Source organism: Nuphar pumila, chromosome 2, assembly GCF_984573655.1.
Source record: "Nuphar pumila chromosome 2, dmNupPumi1.hap1.1, whole genome shotgun sequence".
NCBI classification, from domain to species: Eukaryota; Viridiplantae; Streptophyta; class Magnoliopsida; order Nymphaeales; family Nymphaeaceae; genus Nuphar; species Nuphar pumila.
This window is the reverse complement of record NC_143250.1, coordinates 138,200,401-138,222,577: the sequence shown is the minus strand read 5'-3', so window position 1 is coordinate 138,222,577 and position 22,177 is coordinate 138,200,401. Positions and strand designations below refer to the sequence as shown.

The 22,177-nt window shown below is 37.2% G+C and overlaps 1 protein-coding gene across 1 annotated transcript; it reads left to right on the top strand.

The window, feature by feature from the left end:
- The first annotated feature begins 3,839 nt into the window (after window positions 1-3,839).
- On the top strand, window positions 3,840-21,311 carry LOC149847288 (cell division cycle 20.2, cofactor of APC complex-like). Its single transcript, XM_089993858.1, has 6 exons — window positions 3,840-3,930; window positions 4,595-4,675; window positions 18,793-18,879; window positions 19,106-19,262; window positions 20,015-20,311; window positions 20,669-21,311. The coding sequence occupies exons 1-6, from the start codon at window positions 3,840-3,842 to the stop codon at window positions 21,309-21,311; spliced, it is 1,356 nt and encodes a 451-aa protein (XP_089849984.1).
- The last annotated feature ends 866 nt before the right edge of the window (window positions 21,312-22,177 follow it).

Genomic DNA, 22,177 nt, shown 5'->3' with positions numbered 1-22,177 from the left:
GCATATAAGCAGGGAAACAACTCCATCTACTGATTTCGGCTGCTCCAGGAAGTAACCCTGCAAGTCAACATGTTTTGTAAATTTTTGCAGTACGGTAAGTATTAGCCTTGTTTCGGGCTAACAGATAAGTTTCTAAGGTTTGTTAATTCTCTTGTTATTTTTGTTGTAAATTCAGTTGCTGCCGTTCTTACTTCTCATTGAACTAGGGTTATTTTTAAATTGATTGTTTTTTTTTAAAGAGGAAAATAAATTCTATTTCTATTTCAGATAGGAAAAATTAGTTATAGATCTTCAGCAAAATTGGTAGAAGGTGATGAGTTAAACTGATTGTTTATTGTTGAATGAGTTGTGCCTGCATGTCTTCACAGAGAGGGAATATCTTGATGAAACTGCAATTTTTCTAGATGTTGTTACCTTGCATTTGAAGTGTTACTAATGCTTTTCTTTACAGAAATATAGGATACACAGGGGTCATACTATGTATATGGTAGATGAAGCTGCAAAGGAACTGACAGCAGCATAGTGGAGCAATGTAGAGGAGCCCCTACTTTAAACTTGGTAGAACTACTGAGTTCTGACATTTGAAATTGATTTTCTAGCTTGTGAAAGCTGTTGTTAGTTTTGTTACATTCATTGGATGTGTGGGCAAAATTATACATTGGATGTGTAGCCTGCAAATTCTTTGTGTCATACTTCTGTTAGCTTATGTACACTTAGGCTTTGTGGTGAATATTTTTGAGCAATGATCTTATAACCGTCTCCAACCCACTCTTTTCCTGGGTGTAAATTCATGAAAAAGGGAAAGGAAAAGTAAAAGGGCCATTCACAATGGCGCCACTTTACACATGCATACAACAAATAAGAAAGATGTGTGTTCATGCTGATGTAATACCTTTCTGATGAATAAAAAGGGCACCAAGTTCTCAATTCACCCTCTTGTAGTACTTGGGCTGCATAGCTAGAGATGAGTTGACTGAGGCAGCCGGGAAGAGGGGTGCAGGATGCTCGTGTTAGCTGCAGCTTGGCTAGCTGTCCTGTATGTTGCAGCCTCTTTAATGTTCTCTGCTGTTGGGAGCGGCGGTGTAGCCAAATCACTCCATTGATAATGGAGTTGGCAGGCCCCACACCACGTTTCAACACCAATCACAAGCGGATGTTTTTGGCAATTTCATCCTTAACACCACATCTTGGCAAAACCACATCCCACTGAAAGGCTTCCAAACAGAGCCTAAATTGCTCATTGTTAATCTATCAATCAATGGTCCTTGAACGTCAGCCTAAAAAAAAAAGAGGAGAGATTAGGCAAGAATGAATAATTTCAATGATACTCACCTGAACAAGTCTCCAGCAGGTGAGAGTTGGACTTGACCCAAGTCTAAAACTGAAAAGCTGAAACTGGAAATGGACTTACACACCCTAAAGGAAATTGAAGGACTTACGCTTCTCAGGTCCTCAATTCTCAGACACTTGGCTTCCAAATGTTTGAGATCAATGGAGGACCCTTATCAATGATCAGAATTCTCGCATTGGTCTGAACTAACATTATTGCAACTGAATTGACAGCAGGCCAAACAGCTGAATCTCAATCATCAATTTTACTTCATAGCAAAATCTTTTTCACCGATCGGATTTAGATTCTGTTCTGCATCAGTGCATAACTATATTTTGCCCAGGCATGATGGCTTTACAAGCTTCCTGGCTGGAATTCAGCCAAAATTACTCACTGCAGTTCTACATTTCCTTCTAAGCTATCAATGTATATGCATGTTATGTCTCCTGAAACAGCATTTGATCTTTAGCAAAAATAAACTAAAACCACAAAGTTCAAGAGGCTTCCTGCTGAAAAGAGTAGGGTGTCCCTTGGCATGTTTCAATAATTTTTTCGTACATCCCTACACTGATAAATTATGACAATAATATCTTTTTAGAAACTGTGCGAATCAAAACTTTGTGAAGGGACACCCTATCATAGATCATAGAGAAACGCAGCCTTGGGCCCTTTATTTTGTCAGATAACAGAATATATTTATCTTTATGTGGTTTAAAACTAAAAGTCTAAATCTTTAAGTGTCAGTAACTAAAGATCAGTACAACTGTTCAGAAGCATACGGACATATATATATATATATATATAGTAGAAGGTAGCTGCATCCTCCCTTTCGTTCCTACTACGAGCGAACAAGGGGTTTCTAGGTTGTTGTTTTACCTTGCATATGCATTTGTCATGGTCAAATTGCTAGGAAAAGACAGACCGTGTTTTTTTTATAAAAACATGCCTTTTAAATCTTGTATATTTATAATATTTATAAATATTTTACATCATCAATTTTCAAACCTTGTTAAAAACCTACCTGCACTTGGAATCAAACGGTACAAGAGTTGATTCTTATAAAATCAAGTACATAGAACGCATCTACACGACCAGGTTTGAGAAAAACATGTAAAGAACCATTCAAAAGGCTCGTAGGGTGCAGTAGGTACTGATCTGTGTAGGCATCTCTCTCTCTCTCTCTCTCTCTCTCTCTATATATATATATATATATATATATAGAGAGAGAGAGAGAGAGATGGGAGTAACACTGGATGGCCTTGCTCGAAATCATAAAAAAACTTGATTTACACTGGATGGCCTTGCTCGAAATCATAAAAAAACTTGATTTAGCGCAGTTTTTGACCACTGCTAAAGACCCATGTTCTGCTCAGGCCTTTAGTGGCAGTCAAGACCCCCGCTAAACCACCTATTTGCATAAAAAAAGAGTGCCTCTGATCGTGTGCATGATCAGTGGCGCTCCTTCATCCATTGTAACAGTGGATGAAAAGCCGTCCACTGTTACTCCCATCCCTATATATATATATATATATATATATATATATATATATATATAGCGAGAGAGAGAGAGAGAGTCACTAGAATATGAACTAGAAATATGAGAATTACCGTGTGAGCCGAGCATTTTCAATGCTTTTGTTGCAAATCCAACCATGTAGATGTGTTCAGCATGGTGAATTTTCTAGGAATCAATTGTAGGATTATGTATTTTTGGTAAAATTTATGATTTTAAGTTTTTTTTTATTAGGGCAATCATTCACCCACAACACATCATATCCCATGAGCTGCGACAAGAAGAGCTTCTATCTTCATCTTCCTTCTACCCACCATTCACTCTCTCTCTCTCTGGTATGGTCAACCACCCCTTCTCTCTCCTATTTTTCTTACATTTCTATTTTGTTTTTCTCATGTTATACAAACAAGTGAAAATTTTTCATTTAAAAAAGTTATCATGTTAAAACTTTTATAGGCAAACTTTTCTTTTCCTAATTTCAATTGGTTGCAATGACAGAAAAAGTCTTGAGAGTAGGCAAATATATTGGTGCTCTATCTCTCTCTCAATCAATGTTGTTAACATCGGTTCAGTAGGTGAATCGGTTTCTCAAAAAAAAACTCTTAAATCAAATAGAATCGGTACTTTTTCACCATTAGATGACACACCTCACTAAAAAATAAAAAAGTTTTTAAAATATTAAAAAAAAATAACTCACTTAAAAAAATTAAAAACTTCAGTTGACATTTCAAATTGATGGTCTGTAAAAATTCCACCCTTGGATTCGCATAGCAGTTTTCTATGAGAAGTGAAAAAGTCAAAAAGGCTGTTGATCATATTCTGTTATTTCTCAAAATAGGCACCTTCTATCGCTAGAATCGGTTTATACCATTTGAAGCTCACCACCTGTTGAAGGAGGGAGGGTGGTCATTTCTCTATAAATAGGGACACAATGGTGCTTCTATTCCACACCCAACCAATTCTCTCCTTGTTGCCTTATCCAAGCAGTAGACAGGCATGGCATCTAAGGCGTTCCACTTCCCCATCCTCCTTGTTGCCCTATTCCTCATCTTCTCTCAAGTTGTTGCAAAAGAACTTGAGATACAAGGTTGGTTTCTTCTGTTGTTTCTTTCATCTCTACATTTTATTGAGTGCATGTATGGTCATATTGTATATAACTAAATTACTGGTTATATTTCATCTCCATTGCACATCTCATTTGATGGCCTCACTGTGACATGCCCCAAGTGAGATGTACGGCTCCCAAGTGAGATGGACTAATAGTGTAGACCTTAATTGCTCTTAAACTAAGTCCATTTTCTATGAAATCTTAAAAAAAAGAGCCTATTTTTTATTACCAAGTTATCAAAACTCTCTTACAGCTTAGAAGCTGTGTGTATATACTGATCTTGTAATCAATATACATCAATTCCTTACACGGCCCACAAGGGCTTCGCTCATCTGGCAGGGGTAACTTGTGAATGTCACCAAGTTGATGGGACAGTCACAAGTTCGAAACCCACAGGTATCGTCCCTTGCGATAAGGTTAAAGCTGGGTGGTGAGTGTGTATGTGTGTGTGTTGGGGGGGGGGGGAGAGAGAGAGAGAGAAGTGGAGACCAGCCAATGCGGTGATGGGGAGGGTTTTTTCCTTCGATTATATATTAAAAAAAAAATCCTGTCATGTACCTACTTACATGCATAGTCACAAATATCGTGATTTTATTTCAAGGGCCAAGTTTCGTCATCCTTGCTTTTTTTTCAACTCTTTCAGACAAGGAGGACGCGGTCGTGAACGCCTTCGAGGCCGAAAGCACCCTGCAGAACCAAGCCCAGTCTTCTGTTTTGAGTCATGGTAGGCATCTTGGATTGTTTGGAAGTGGATGGTTTGGAAGAGGCAGCGGTTCATCTAGACGTGGTTGCTCCCTCTGTTCTCTCTCGCAATATAAACAGTGCTGCGGTTTCAGATGCTGCTCCGAAGAAGAGTTCAACTTGTATGCCAAGGGCCAACCCCTCCCTTAAGCATCCATGTGGTTTTCACGAAGCACGTGGGCTTGATGCTTAAATAAACGCATGTTAAATAGCTAAGTGCACCCAGTTGTTTTGATGGGCAAGCTGGGGTGTGAAATGCTAAATTATGTGTGTTTCTTCTTCACTATTATATAATATAAAATCATTGTTTCAATTTTGATTTTTTCTTTTATCTTTTTGGTACGAGCAAGCTGTAGGACAACCCCGCAATATCTTCAAAAGTTCACTTTGGAAGTGCAAAACAATGTGCCTCTTTCAAGCTTCTAGAACTTTATAAGAAGCCCGCTTCTCACAATATGAAAACCAGTCACCGAAAGCTTCTTGCTGCATGTGAAGCTCATCTCACAAAAAGCTCACTTGGAAAGCGGGAAACTCCTCACTTCTTCGAAAAGGTGGAGAAGCATTGGGAAACCACTTCCAAAATATGGGAAACTCAAATCCCTTTTGGGGGAATTTAGCTTCCTCCTTATTTTCAGATTATATTCCCTTTGGCTTTCTTAATGTGAAGATCCCTCTCCCTGGTCATTTCTCATTCACTTCTCCCTAACTTTCTAAGTTTTTTATATTAAAAAATAAAGAAATTTTATACCAAGCATAAGTGTTGGTTTTATATAGTTTTATATTTGTGTTCATATCATTTTTTTTATTTGCTTTGGCTCACACTTTATATTGCTTTCTATGTGTTTCTTTTTCATTTTCAAAAAATGATTGTACTATCCTTGTATTTTGGTGTCTTTTTGCAAATACCAAGAAATGTGTTAAATTTCTTTGCATATCCAAAATCATTGATTTCGTATTTGTTTAAGACTATTTTACCCTTAGCATTTTATTTGTGCAGACCTACTGACCTTTGCATCAATATCTTGCGAACTTCCTAACCTTCGCACAAATATCTTGCAAACCTCCTCAATACTAGAATCTAACTAAGGAGAATTGCATGATATTATTTGTGGGTCTTAATCGAAACTCGAGTCGGTTTGGGTCTGGTATAAAATTTAACAAATTATACCCGGGTCCATGTATTAATCGAACATTCAGATTCGGACCCAGGTCTTAATCGGGTCTTATTATTTATCACCATACCCGGATGTGTAACACCCCAAATTTTATCAAGTTTTTTTATATTAAAACATTTGCAATAAAGATTGTTCTTGCTTTGAAATCCTTTTTTAATACAAGTTTTTGATCCAGGATCTAAAATGTGTAAGACAATTGCACACTTATGCAAAACATGAAGGTCATTTATTTCATAAAATATAACATAAACAAAATGTTTATCAATATTTACAAAAGTGAACAAAGTTCCCAAAACCACATAAGCAGTCCCAAGTTCACATCCATGAATGTCAAAGAGCTGCTTATGTGTCCTCCATTGCCATATCTGCCTACGGCTAAATACTTGAAAATAGTAATAATTGTAGTGTAAGACAAACCAAAGTCTCAATATAAACCAACTACTCACACAAATTTCACGAGATAGCAGAACAAGATCATATCTATTAAAAAAGATCACTATGCTTAAAAACTCTTTTCCCAAACAGAAAAAAAAAAATGATCCATAGCTCATCAAAAGTTATCCTTATAGAGAACTTTCATTCGAGAGAAGAAACTCAAAGGAGTTGACTCACCCTACCTCAGGGTCGACTCGAGGACTAAAAGAATACACAAAAGGCAGAACTCAAGAAGAGTTGACTCTTTCAACTCAAGGGTCGACCCTCAACTAAAAAGGATGAGTCGACTCAGATATATTCGAGAGTCGACTCTAAAAAGACTGACATAATATGCAACAAGAGGAGGAGTCGACTCTCCATTGCAAGGAGTTGACTCTTAATGCTGAACATAACACCAACAACTAAGAGGTGTCAACCCATCCAACTTAGGAGTTGATTCTCAGAATAGAACATAATATTAAGATCTAGGAGGAGTCAACTCTTCCCATTCAGAGGTCGACCCTTAGGTATGCCCTACCCCGAGCACACAAACTCATGTTGTGCCTGCTTATATGCATGAATATTTTATTAAATATTTTTATTTAGTTATTGGTATATTATATGTTATGCTTCACACATATTTATTAATTTAATTCTGCTTATCCAAATGGGCTCCACTCCCCTGACCACTTGGGCATTACCGGACCATTCAATGAGTGTTCATTCATCTATTTTATTTATAAAACCCATACAGTTATCTTAATAATTGCACTAGAGTCCATAACCCTTCGTCAAGGCATTCCTTTTTCTGGGACCCAGAGTCTGGGACCGTATCCATCTCCATGAAGTAGATGTAGTGCACTACTATGCATACTGCAACATTCCACCTCTGCCTCAAGTATCGAAGTCCAATGTTCACTTAGCCTTGTGGTGGAGAATAGAACTCTTAGATCCAATAACAAGAATTCTTCCCACGAGATTGGTGTGTATTTGTTCACATGTGACAAGCTTGCTCAAGCCAAAAAAAAGACCAAGCGAGCACAAAAATTGTCTAGTGTAGCTTGTTATTGACAATTAATTCATTAAGCATCACAAGTATCATCTTGGTACCATGGGTCAATACCCAAGCATGCTCTTATAACAGTATACCCCTAGGGTCATTACCCTAGGATTCCAACTGCATGTATACTTATCCATTTTTGTTTCTTGATATTACTAGTTTGAAAATACCCATAATTGGAATATGCAAGTTTTCACATCCCAATGCATCACATAACATAAAATATACATCAATGCACAAAATGGGTTCCAATTGGATCACCCATACTCACATCAGTGCCTCACTGACGTAAGTGGCTTCAAAAATAATAAATACAGGTATTGCAACTCATAATAAATTTTAGGCTAATACATCAAACCCCCAGCCTAACAACCCATATTTGAAGTCAAAATTTCAAGAAAAACACATTCAGGTGTCTCAGGAGTCGACTTTTATGTTTAGGGATCAACTCTTTTATAATAGGGGTCGATTGTTTTATAATAGGGGTCAACTCTTCTGTTACAAGGGTCAACTCTTCAATTACGGACAGAATACAGAGGTTTGACCCTCTACCCCCATAACCAACATAACCACTTGAAAAAGATTAAGAGTCAACCATTGATTTTCAAGGGTTGACCCTCAGGGTTAGAGACATGCAAAATGTAAAGGATTTGACTCCAAACTAATAGGAGTCGGCCTTTAACAGGCCAAATCGAAAATCTTCATTTCAAAACAAAACTTTGCAACCATTTTTCATGGATTTTCATTGTAAGATATGATATGAACATTTCTAACATGCATTCGAAAAAGAAAACATGGTCAAAACTACTAGTTTAGGTTGACTCTTTTATAATAGGGGTTGATTGTTTTATAATAGGGGTCAACTCTTCAATTACAGGCAAAATACAGAGGATCGACCCTCTACCCCCATAACCAACATAACCACTTGAAAAAGATTAAGAGTCGGCTCTTGATTTGCAAGGGTCGACCCTCATGGTTAGAGACATGCAAAATGTAAAGGAGTCAACTCCAAACTAGTAGGAGTCGACCTTTAACAGGACAAATAAAAAATCTTCATTTCAAAACAAAACTTTTCAACCATTTTTCATGGATTCTCATTGTAAAATATGATATGAACATTTTTAACATGCATTCGAAGAAGAAAACATGGTCAAAACTGCATTAAACCCCCATTCTCATTGAAACACACACAAGTAAGCTTTTGAAAACACTATTTTCTATTCATGGGTATGTGAAATTATGAAAAACTTAAACTAAAATATAGTTGAACAACTTTATACCATATTCAAACAAATATCATCTACATGCTTACACACCCCTAGAAATCATAGAGTAGGAAGATCACACTTTGTTGATACAAAAAACCAAAAAATCTGCCGACTAAGAGCTATCAATACCTTAAGTTCGAACTGCAACTCAAATGGGATGAGTGAGAGAATCAGGTGAGATTAGAGTGAGAGTGTAGTGTTAGTGAGGGAGATGAAGGAAAGTGAGAAGAGAAAGAAGATGAAAGAAAGGTTATGTGTAAATGGGGAAAATATGGTGGAGGCTAGATTTAAAAACAGCCCTCCTTAAATCTCATTAGTTCATGAGATTTAGGTGGCAATCCCATATCAGTCGGTGGAGGCTGAGTTATAAGATTTAATGATAGCTTCCCCTATCTAAAATTACCAAAATGCCCTCATAAATTTTTAATTCCAATGTTAACCTTTCTTAACCCATTTTACTCTTGTTTGCTAACTTATTTATAAAAATGTCATTGCCTACAAAACTAATATCTTTCAAGCAGTTACCTTTTATATCCCTTGACAATTTAATCCTCCTACTTTTTCAGAAAATTCTTATTTTGCCATTTGTCCATAAATTATGATTCTACCTTTGGATCTAATCGGATTCAATACATACCCTTTTTCAATGATTTTAGGGTCCAATTCTTGCAAAATCTAATATACGATAATATAAATTATGAATTATGCATAAAATTCACTTATATATATTAAAATATAGAAAAATATAGAGTTACAAAAAGTCTTGATTCATTCTATCCCACTAAAAAAAATTTGTTCTCAAAATTTGGTCATACATGGTCAACAAAAATATAGGGGTATCTTTCTTGCATATTGGCTTCGGGTTCTCAAGTGCACTTCTCAAAGTTGTGATGTTGTCATTTGATGTTGACCAATGGCACCACCTTGTTCCTCAACCCCTTCTCGAGACGGTTAACAATCTAAACTGGTTGTTTATCCATAGTTCAATCTTCTCGCACTTGGATATCCTCATATTGAATAATGTATGAAGGATCCTGGATGTACTTTATTAGCATTGTCTTGCTTCATACCAGGCTACCAAAATTTCCTCTCAAGGTCTCTGCACATCTTCGAACTCTCTTGATGGATGAAGTAGCTAGACCAATTTGCATCTACAAGCAATTCTTCCTTGAAAGCCTTATCATCATGAATCCACCACCTTCTCATAAATCTAATAATCCATTTATCATCACAAGTGAACTTAGATCTTGCCTTATGTGTATCCACCAAGTACTTATCATAATCGAGACTCACTTTTGTGATTGGGTGATTCTATCCAAAATCTTTGGCCTCGTAACTATGCTTGAACACTAAATATGTCCAAACTCTCTGACAATCGGTTGTCAATCTATAAAGTTCTTCACTAGAGCCCAACTCTGACCAATCAAATAGGAAACTGATACCTTCTTGCTCAAGGCATATGCAACCACGTTCACCTTTTTAAGGTGATACAAAATAGAAAAATCATAATCCTTTAAAAACTCTAACCACCTTCCTTGCCTTATATTCAACTCTTTCAGGAACAAGATATACTTGAGGCTCTTGTGGTCTGAAAATACTTTAAAGTTTTCTCTATATAAATAATGTCACCAAATCTTTAGAGCGAAGACAACTGCTGTTAATTCTAAATCATGTGTAGGATAATTTTGCTCATGAACTTTCAATTGCCTAAAGGCGTAAGCAATAAATCTTTTGTGATGCATCAACATACAACCCAAACCAGTGTCTGACGCGTCGCTATAAACAATGAAGCCTTATGAACCGCTCGAAAAGGCTAGCACTAGGGCTGAGGTCAATTTCTCCTTCAGCACCCGAAAACTCTCTTCACACTGGGGCATCCAAACATACTTAGCTCTCTTCCTTAAAAGTTTAGTCATCAGAGCCACAATCTTGAAAAAATCTTAAATGAATCGCCGATAGTATCTATAGAGTCCCAAAAAAAATTGAATCTGTGTAATATTCTTGGGTTGCTCCCATGTCATTACAGCTTCAACCTTGGTCGGGTCCACTTTTAACCATTACCAGAAATTACATGCCCCAAAAAAATGATGCAATCAAGCCAGAACTCACACTTTGAGAATTTTGCATAAAGCTTATGTTCTCTTAGTGTTTCTAATATAATTTGAAGATAGTGCACCTTATGTTGCTCCTCATTCTCAGAGTAAATCAAAATATCATCTATGAACACAATCACAAACAGATCTAGAAAACTTCTGAATATATGATTCATCAAATCCATAAAAGCAGTTGGAGCATTCATCAAACCAAATGGCATTACCAAACATTCATAATGCCCATAGTTGGTCCTAAAGGTTGTTTTTTGTACATCGTCAGCCTTGATACGCAGTTGATGGTAGCCAGACCTCAGATCAATCTTCGAGAACACTCTGACTGACTTCAACTGATCAAATAAGTCCTCAATCCTGGGTAGTGGATACTTGTTCTTAATTGTCACTCAATTCAATATACGGTAGTTGATACATATTCTCAACGATTCATCCCTCTTTTTCACAAACAATACTAGAGCTCCCCAGGGTGACACACTGGGTTTGATAAATCCTTGACCCATCAACTCCTGTATTTGTTTCTTCAACTCAGCCAGCTCTGTTGGGGCCATTCGATATGGTGCCTTAAAAATAGAATAGTTTTACGTACTAGGTTGATGACAAACTCTATCTCTATTGGGAGGCAAATCGGTCCTTTCTTTTGGGAATACATCTTTAAAATTGTGAACTACTTACAACTCTCTTATTACCATCAACTCACAATTCAATGTTGCAACACTTGGAAGGAATATCTGACTTTCCTATTAGTGTGACCTCCAGTTCAGAGATCAATCTTCTATCTATAGAAGAGCTTATCACACTAAACTCGATCAAAGTATGATCAGGTCTCTCTAATACGACCTTAATACTATGATATTTCAAACTCGTGAAATGTTTGTAAATTCAATCCATACCAAGGATAACGTTGTATCCTGACATCTATAAGAGAATAAGATTGGCTGGGAACATTTGTACCCATATTCGCTACCTCAATACTCAGAAGGTACAAAATACAATTTGACTTCACTTCCAAAGAAGTAACTACCTTGCAATACATGTCTAACTTCCTTGTCAGCAGATCGAGAAGTTTAGCAAAATCGAAGGACACGAAGTAATGAGTGGCACCAGAGTCAAATAATACACAAGCAGAAAAATCCACAATAGATAAAATACCTTAGATGGCCTTGGCCTTACTGCTTAGGCCTGCCTCCTCCGCGGTAGCCATGTATACTCGTCCAACTGGCCTCCTCTCTTGTGGGTTCTATGGAGGTGGTTGATGTTGTGGTTGTTGTTATTGGTGTTGTTGTCCCTGAAATTATGGAATTGTTATCCTATTCGAACACAACTTAATGAAGTGTCATATCTCTCTACATCCCAAGAAAGCGCCAGTCTCCACAGGGCACGGATGGCCACTATGTTATCTACAACACCTCAAGCAAACCTTGGTTGTGGTCTGCCTCTGTTTATGACCTTCTGACTGAGTATGTGGCCTCTTATATGGTCTTATTTTGCCTTTGTTTTTCAAGAATGGCCTCCTATCATCCCTACTTGATCCTAATGCCTCTTAGCACTTTTGGGATTTCCTCAAAGAAATTCAATCTTCCTCTATAATTGTGGTTGCTTTAATGTTTTTACTCAATATCTGGGGACCACGGGTCAACACCTTTGTTTTGAGACCATCAATAAATTTTTGCATGAATTTCATTACTCGAGTGCATTTGATCGTATAAACATTCGAACAATAGCGCTCAAGGTGTCGAAATTGACTAACATACTCTAACAGTGTTAACTCATTTTGTCGTAGCTCTAGAAATTCATGTATCTTATATTCTCGAACATGCACTGGGAAGAAGGCATTAAAAAATACCTCCTTGAAGTCTTCCAAATTGATTTCCGCAACTCCAGCGAACCTGACAACTCAGTTGGTCTCCCACCACCTCTCTGCATCCTTCTTGAGTTGGTATGACCTAAAGAGTGACTTCTTTTCTTTGAGAACATCTAAGATCTCAAAAATACGTTTGGTCTCTCTAACCCAATACTCTGCCTTCTCAGGGACTGACCTCCCTATGAATGCAAATGGACGTAAATCCATAAACTGCCAGTATGATACACCTTGCTTTTATGTATGTTATGTCTGAACGGTCTTAGTCAGTGTGTTAGATCTCCCATTATGAAGTCTCTCTGCTCATTCCATTGATGAGGCTAACGAGCCTTCCACTGATACCAGTGCAAAAATGTGTGAGACATCTATTGATTAAAAGAAAAAACTAAACATAAATCTTCAATTCAGCTAAATTTGCTAGCAATCAAGTCAACTCATACACTTAAACATTATGGGTTAATTATCTTAGGTCAATCATAAACCTTACTCACAGATGGTAGAACATGGAGCTTGGACTTCTAGACTGGTTTTGGACTTGCTCTGATAAAAAAATTGTAACACCATAAACCTTATCAAGTTTTTTTTATTAAAACATTTTTAATAAAATGCTCTTTTACCAATGCATCACAAAAGAATGTTCTTCATTTGAAATCCTTTTTTAATACAAGTTTCCAATCGAGGATCCAAAATATATAAGACGATTGCACACTTATGCAAAATATGAAGGTAATTCATTTCATAAAATATAACTTGAATAAAATATTTATTAATATTTACAAAAGTGAACAAAGTTCCCAAAAACTACATAAGCAGTCTCATATGCATGCCCACGAATGTCCAAGAGGTGCTCATATGTCCTTCATTTTCATATCTCCCTACTACTGAGTACCTAAAAAATAGTAATAATTGTGGGGTAAAACAAACCACAGTCTCAGTGTAAACCAACTACTCACACAAACGTCATGAGATAGTAGCATGAGACCAAGTCCATTCAAAAAGATCACTATGCTTAAAAACCCATTTCCCAGACAAAAAAAATTGATCCACAACTCATCAAAAGTGATCTTCTAAGAAAACTTTCATTTGATAGAAGAAACTCAAAGTTGTCGACTTACCCCACCTGAGGGTCGACTCGAGAACTAAAAGAACACACAAAAGGAATAACTCAAGAGGAGTTGACTCTTTCAACTCAAGGGTCGACCCTCAACTGACAAGGAAGAGTCGACTCAAATACATTCGGGAGTCGACTCTCAAAAAACGGACATAATATACAACAAAAGGAGGAGTCGGCTCTCCATTCCATAGAGTCAACTCTTAATGCTGAACATAACACCACAATCAACCAAGAGGTGTCGACCCATCTAACTCAGGGGCCAACTCTCATAGTAGAACATAATATAAAAACCTAGGAAGAGTCGACTCTTTTCATTCAGGGGTCGACCCTCAGGTATGCCATACACCGAGCACACAAACTCATGCCATGCTTGCTTATATTCATGAATATTTTATTAAATCTTTTTATTTAGTTACTATTGCATTACATATTATGCACCACACACATTTATTAATTTAATCTCACTTATCCAAAGAGGCACCACTCCCCTGGTCACTTGGGCATCATCGGATCATTCAATGGATGTTCATTCATCTATTTTATTTATAAAACCCATATTATTACCTTGATGCTTAGACTAGACTCCAGAACCCTTCAACACAGCATTCTTTTTCTGGAACCTAGAGTTTGGGACCTTATCATTCTCCCTAAAGTCGATGTAGTGCACTTCAAGGCATACTACAAAAGCTTTACCTCAGTCTCGAGTATCGGAGTCTAGTGTTCCCTAAGCCTTATGGTGAGAAACGGATCTCTTAGATCCAATAACAAGAATTTTTCTCATGAGGTTGATGCGTGCTTGTTCAATCTGACAAGCTAGCTCAAGCCAAAAAGAAGACCAATCGAGCATAGAAATCTTTCAGTATAGCTTGTTATTGACAATTAATTCATTATGTGTCATAAGTATCCCCTAGGGTTATTACCCTAGGATTCCAACTGCGTGCATACATATCTTTTTCTGTTTCTTGATATTACCAGTCTGAAAATACTCATAACTGAAATATGCAGGTTTTCACATCCCAATGCATCACACAACATGAAATATACATCAATGCACAAAATGGGTTCTAATTGGATTACTCATACTCACATTAATGCCTCACTAACGAAAGTAGCTCCAAAAAATACTAAATATAGGTATTGCAACTCAAACACAATAAACTTTAGGCATATATATCGAACCCTCAACCTAACATCCCATACATGAATTCAAAATTTCAAGAAAAATACATTCGAGTATCTTAGGAATCAAATCTTGTGTTCAGAGATCGATTTTCTGTATGTAAAAGTTGACTCTTTAATCCCAAGGGTCGACTTTTCTCTTATAAGGGTCGACAATTCAATTACAATGGTTGACTTTTTATAAAAAGAGTTGACTCATAAAATAGATGGGGTCGACCATCTACCCTTAGAAACAACATAACCACATGAAAAAGGTTATGGGTTAACCCTCGTGGTTAGAATAACATGCAAGTTGTAAAGAAGTCAACTCCAAACAAGTAGGAGTCGACCCTTAACAGGCCAAACCAAAAATCCTTATTTCAAAATAGAACTTTTCAATAATTTTTTATGAATTCTCATTCTAAAATATGATGTGAATATTTCTAACATGCATTCGAACAAGAAAACATGATCAAAATTGCATTAAACCCCATACTTATTGAAACACACACAAGTAAGCCTTTGAAAACACTATTTTCTAATACAACATTCATGGGTATGTAAAATTATGAAAAACTTAAACTTAAATATAGTTGAGCAACTTTATAGCATATTTAAACAAACATCATCTACATGCTTACATGCCTCTAGAGATCATGAAGTAGGAAGACCACACCTTGTTGACACAAAAAACCAGAAAATCTGCCAACTAAGAGCTATCAATACCTTAAGTTTGAACTACAACTTAAATGGGATGAGTGAGAGAATCAGAGTGAGAGTGTAGTACAGGTGAGGAAGACGAAGGAGAGTGAGAAGAGAAAGAAGATGAAAGAAAGGTTATGTGTAAATGGGGAAAATATGGTGGAGGATAGATTTTAAAAAAGCATGCCTTAAATCTGATGATTACATTAGATTTAGGTGGCAATCTCAAATCAGTCGGTGGGGGTTGAGTTATAAGTTTTAATGACAGCTTCCCCTACCTAAACTAATCAAAATACCTTTATAAATTTTTAATTCCAATGTTAATCTTTGTCAACCCATTTTACCCCTTTTGCTAACCTATTTACAAGAATGCCATTGCCTACAAAACCAATATCTTTCAAGCAATTACCTTATATATTCCTTGACAATTTAATCCTCCTCTTTTTTCAAAAATTCTAATTTTGCCATTTATTCATAAATTGTAATTTTGCCCCTAGATCCAATACAAACCCTTTTTCAACAATTTTAATGTCTAATTCTTGCAAAATCTAATATACTACAATATAAATTATGAATTATGCATAAAATTCACTTATATATATTAAAATATGAAAAATATCGAGTTACAAAAAGTCTGAATATTTTAGTTTGGCTCAGGTCAGGTCCGGGTAAACCTAGCCTTGTTGACACCCATAGGAACACCCCTATACGGTTGCAAACTTGTGACATTTCATCAACTTCATGAATTTCACAAGTCGTCCTTACTTAGATGAGGAGAGCCATTTCTTTGTAAATTTTTAAAGTTGAAATATTAGTACAAATTTCTAAAATTTCAAATATGAGCCAAACTTTTCTTGAAAACTGACAAATAGGGACCTCATGTCAACACCCATCATATTGGAAAACATAAGTTCTTTTTGGTTTCTTGTATTGTCCTTTGAAAACAGAAAAGTATTTATCATAAAAAAAAGTAAATAGTGTGAACTTTTAACTATGACGGTTACTGTTGTTATTTCACTTATGATTTAATCTGGGTTAAATGATAATAATAAATGCATACTCTTGTTTGATAGTTTTTCAAGAAAAGTTTGGTTCATATTTGAAATTTCAGAAAATTGTGGCTTATATTTAGAATTTTTGGAATTAGGGGCAAAAGATTGTCCCTTAAATGAAAATTTCTCTTATTTTTAAGATAAAAAGTTATTTTTACTTTTTAAAATAAATTTATAAAGTATTACTCATTAACCTTTAAAATTGGAAAAAATTTACCACATCCTTCAAGTTAATTATGTAATTTTACATTATTGATGTTTCTATTACTTTATTAGAGAGTTAATATAAAATTCTTAAACGTGTTTTCCTCTAATTAACCAAAACCTCATAATCTCAACATAAAATCCATTTTTCTCTTTTAGGGCATGTTTGTGTGTGCCATAAAAAGTGGGGATTTCGTAGAAATGCACGAGGCCCCATGCATTTATGTGGGCCCAACAACCTCATTCAAATGCAGAATTCTCTTTCAGCGAAGAAAGAAGCTCGTGTTTGAATGGGAGCCTCCCCACTTTTATGCGAAAATAAAGTCCTATGGGGTGGGTTGGACGATCGGACTTCATTGCGTGGAGGCCCTTTCTTTAACATACAAATGTGCAGACACGTGAGAAAATGAACGGCTTCTTAATTTTCTTCTCCACTCATTTTCTCCTAGGATCTTTGTGTTGATTTGGTTCGGTTCTAACGACGAATCTTGGCCCAACTATAGGACACCATTGATTAGGGTTGTCAATGGGTCAGGTCAGGTCGGGGTTAGGGTTGAAAGAGACCTATTATATAACTAATAACTGGGTTCAGATTTTGTTGGGTCACGAAAATAGAATACCAAACCCAGACTCAAGTAATTTTAAATTTTTTATTAAAAATATATAATTGTCATGACGGGTTGAGTATGACCCAAACCTGGCCCGAATATTGCTCTAGTCGGGTTCGGGTCGATCCGAATATTATTCTCTTTTGTGTGTGGCAACTGAGAAGAAAACCAAAAACGGCGCAGGAAGGAACTTGACCCAAGACCCGTGAAGAAACACGCTTATCGATCTTTTAATTCAAAAATAAGAAAGAAAAAAAGAAAGTGAATGGGAACAAATCCACCGACATGTCTATCTCACCAACTGCCACTTTTCCAAAATGAAGATCAATTCTCTCTCTCTCTCTCTCTCTCTCTCTCTCTCTCTCTCTCTCTCTCAGCACAATATCTGCGGTTTAGGGACAGCAGTGAACCGGGTGAAAATGGGGCCCCGCCTCGCCCCGTATGGATCGGGATGAAGGGCATGAAATGGGGATGGAGGCAGAGATGAAAGTCAAAATTCATCCCCATGCGGGGATGGACTTACACTTTCCCCCGCCCCGCCCCACCCCTCCCCATCCCTGCCATGCCACGCCCCTCCTCGCCTTGTCCATGTTAATAATATTACTAAAATACTTAAACCTAACTAATAAAATTACAAAAAAAAATACAATAATATATACTAACTTACTAACCCTAAATCGTGCAGCACCACGTTCTTTGGCCCTCAGCCCTCTCTCTCTCTGTCCACCATCGGCGACCATCATCGTCGGTGCCAGATTTATCCACCAATGGCGATGAAGGTTCTCCATCACCGTTGGTGACCATCATTGTCGGTCCTCTCTTCATCCACCATCGGTGCCAAACACCTCCATCGCACCCGTCTCCAAGAATAGGTTGGGATCATCCCTCTCTCTATCCACCGTAGCCGTTAGTTGATCAGGATCATCCTTTTACATAACGGTTCTAATACTTAGGGTTGTCGTAGCCTCATTTTATTCTCTTTTATTCTATGTTTTGATGGTTACTTGGCCAGGTTTTATTTCATTTATTGAATCCTCACTTTTGTCCTTTAGGAATGTGTGGTTTCTTTAAAATTCGTAGTCATTTTCGGTTTTATCTTTTAAAGACATGTAGTTTTTTTAAAATCTATACCCCTCTTTTGAAAATTGCTTGAATCATGAGTTTTGTCCTTTAGAGATGCATAGTTTGTTTGAAATCCATGTGCATCTCTTATCGATTATTGCCTAAAGCCTCTGATTTTGTCACTATGAATAGTTTGCTAGCCATCTGTTTTGGAAGATTTCAGAATGTGCCTGTATTATGTTTCTCATGGTAGCCACTAGTTTCAATTGAATTTTTGATCCATGGTTCATGAAAAATTGTCCTGTTTTTTTTGGCAGGCACTCCTCCAAACCAGCAGCGTCTTATTTTTACTGGGAAGCAGCTTGAAGATGGTTGCATCCTAGCTGACTACAATATTCAAAAAGGTAAGCACATTTGGTTTTGTATCTAGAGTATTTGTTATTGTCCTTGTTTTCCTGGTTGCCTTTGTTGACTTGTGTACTTGCATAATCAACATTGCATCTTGTTCTGAGGCTTTGCAGTGGGATTATAGAGCCTTCTTTGATGGCTTTGGCTAGAAAATACAATAAGGAAAAGAGGATATGCAAAAAGTAAGTTTTCCATTTGTTATTGTACCATTCAAAAATGTAGACAATGTATTGGGTTACTGTATGAAGACTACGAGCAACTGTGCAAGTTCACAAAATATTATACTATTGGATGGTAACGTCTATGTTGGAGTTCTTCATGATTTGTTAAAGAAGCCTGATGATGAATTTACAATGGTTTTAATCTTGTCTTGGAGCCGGTTTATTAAAGAAACCTAAGAAACAGAGTTCTTATTCATTTTTTTTCCATCTTCAAGGTTCAGAAAATGCAGTCTTTGATTTAATTTTTCATTTAATTAGATTTCAGTTTCTTCGTGTTGTAAATAAATATTTTTTTTTTTTAAGATGCACTAAAATTGTACAAAAACTTAATGGTCTATGATGCACTAAAATTGTAAAAAAATCACTAGCCAGCGCCGAGGATGGGGCAGGGCGGAGACGGGGATGGAAATAATTAGTTTGAGACGGGGCGGGGGTGGAGGTCCAAAGTCCCCCGCCACGGGGATGGACGGGGGTGGAGGTTAACTTTTTGAGATGGGGCGGGGGTGGAGACCTTGTCCCACGCCCCTGCCCCGCCCGGGTCCACTGCCATCCCTACTGCGGTTAAGGATTTTTTTTGTTGGGTTTCTCGGTTATTTGATAGTTGATTGTTCACTGTCTTTTCTGCTTCCTTTTTATTTTTGTTCTTCGTTTTTCACTGTTTTCATGGCTTTTTTTATTTTCTTTTTCTTAGGCAGTTCATCTCAGTATGTCTGCTTCGCACCCACCACGACCCTTTATGCCTCTCGGACGCATTCCTCAGATGCCTTTTTCTCCTCAATTTCTTTCTTATATATTGTATGATCCTGTTTTCTGTTATCGTGTTTTCGACCATCCTAGAACGATGGGTCTTCTTCTTCTTCTTTGTTCTTTTCCTTGTGCTTGTTTCTGTGGTTTTGCTTTTTACTGATAGTTCCTTCTTTCCGGTTGCTGTGATGATTCAGTATGCCGAAAGGGTTCTTCTTGCCCCTGAGATTGAGGATGACTGCTATCTGAATTTGCTCGACTGGAGTAGTACCAGCATTGTTGCCATCGCTCTCGGGTGCAGCGTCCATCTCTGGGATGCAACCTATGGATCTCTTCGTTTGCTTGCGACTATAGAAGAGGAAGACAGCCCTGTTATGAGCGTCGGTTGGGCGTCAGATGGTAGGCATATCGCCATTGGATTGAACAATTTGGATGTTCAGTTGTGTGATGTCGATACCAACAAGCAGGTAATCTCCAGCCTGCAGATCATTTCTTTTTTTTTTTGCATTGGTGTTTTCATATATTATGATATATGACTTAGGTAATCTTTTGGAGAAACGTACGCCAAATCAATGATGTGATAATCACGTAATCTACGAGTTGTGTTTCGTCTCCATGCTCTTTATTGTATGCTTCAGAGGCCTAAAGTGCATCTTTGGTGTTTCAATGTGCTGCGTTTCTTAATGACCATTCTTGTGTTTTGCTTCTTGGTATTCTCGACTTGCCTGTATTTTGGTAGCTTCAAGTCATACTTTCTTCTGCTGTTTGATTTGTCAGATATAGTTTTGTGTTAGTATATTGAATCTCTTTCATTGTTTCTGTTGTTAAGTACTCTGAGAGTCGGTCATCAATCAAGAGTTGGCTCCCTTGATTGGAATTCCCATATTCTCACTACCGGTGGGAGGGATGGTCTTGTAATCAATAATGATGCAAGGATTCAATCTCACATAGTTGAAATATACAGAGGACACCAGAAGGAGGTCTGCGGATTAAAATGGTCAAGCTCAGGCCAACACTTAGCTAGCGAAGGAAATGATGACATTATTCATTTGTGGGATCGGGCGATGCCGTTCAATACGAGGGCTGCTTCTCAGTGGCTTCACAGACTCCATGGCCATGTCGCTGCAGTTAAGGCCTTGGCTTGGTGTCCATTCCAGGGCAATGTGCTCTCATCAGGTGACGGTGGTTCAGATGGCTGTATTAAGTTTTGGGATACATGTAATGGTTGTTGCTTGAAGTCCATTGGCATTCGTTCCCAAGTTTCTGCACTTTTGTGGAGTATGAGTGATACAGAAATCTTAAGTTCTCATGGGTTGCCTCATAACAAATTGATACTGGAAATGGACTCTAACTCATTTCATGAAGAATTGAAGCAAAGAATTGGAGTCCTTGCCATTTCAATTTCAGGAATTAAGTTCCTGGTATTGAATTCCCCCCAATCTGTAACTGCGAACTCACCCTAAAGGAAATTGAAGGACTTACGTTTCTCTCAGGTCCTCAATTCTCAAACACTTGGCTTCCAAATGTTTGAGATCAATGGAGGACCCTTATCAATGATCAGAATTCTCACATTGATCTGAACAGCATTATTGCAACTGAATTGACAGTAGGCCAAACGGTTGAATCTCAATCATCAAATTTACTTCATAGATGTAAAGCCTGGGATTTTTGGACCCTTTTTAAAAAAAAGGAGGTTTATTTAATATTATACGAGCCACTGCATTGGGATTTGTGTTTTATATTGATGAATAAGTGTTTCTCATTGAAAACGGATTGAAAAACGATTGAAATTGGGTTTGGATAAGGCTCGTTTGGATTTAGAGGCATAGTCATTATTTCTGAAATTGTTTATGGCTTTTTGGGCAAGGTACGTGCTTCAAATTTTCAGAAATGGTGGAGGATTAAAAATATGTTGGTTTTAATGGGAGGTGGTAGTATGGTAAATACATTAACAAAAAAGGGCAAAAATGGTAGAGGGGTGAAATGGAAAATTAAATAGGCTACAAGGGTGATTTGGTAATTGTAATAGGGCAAGCTATCATGAAAAAGGACGCACCCATTTTTTATTTTGACAAGTGTTGAGGGGGATGTGATTAGGGGTTAAAGGATTTTATTAAACCTAAATCTCTTTTTCATTTACACATAACCCTCTCTCTTCTCCTCGTTCTTCTTATCATTTCTCTCACCAACCTGCTGTCCTTTTGATTTCACCCATACTCTCACAACCATCAAATTTTGGTTGAGGTAGAGAAGTTGCACCAGAAGATTCGGATTTGGGATCTCTCATTATAGGAATATTTGTCTCGTGGGTGTTTGATTTCTCACGGGT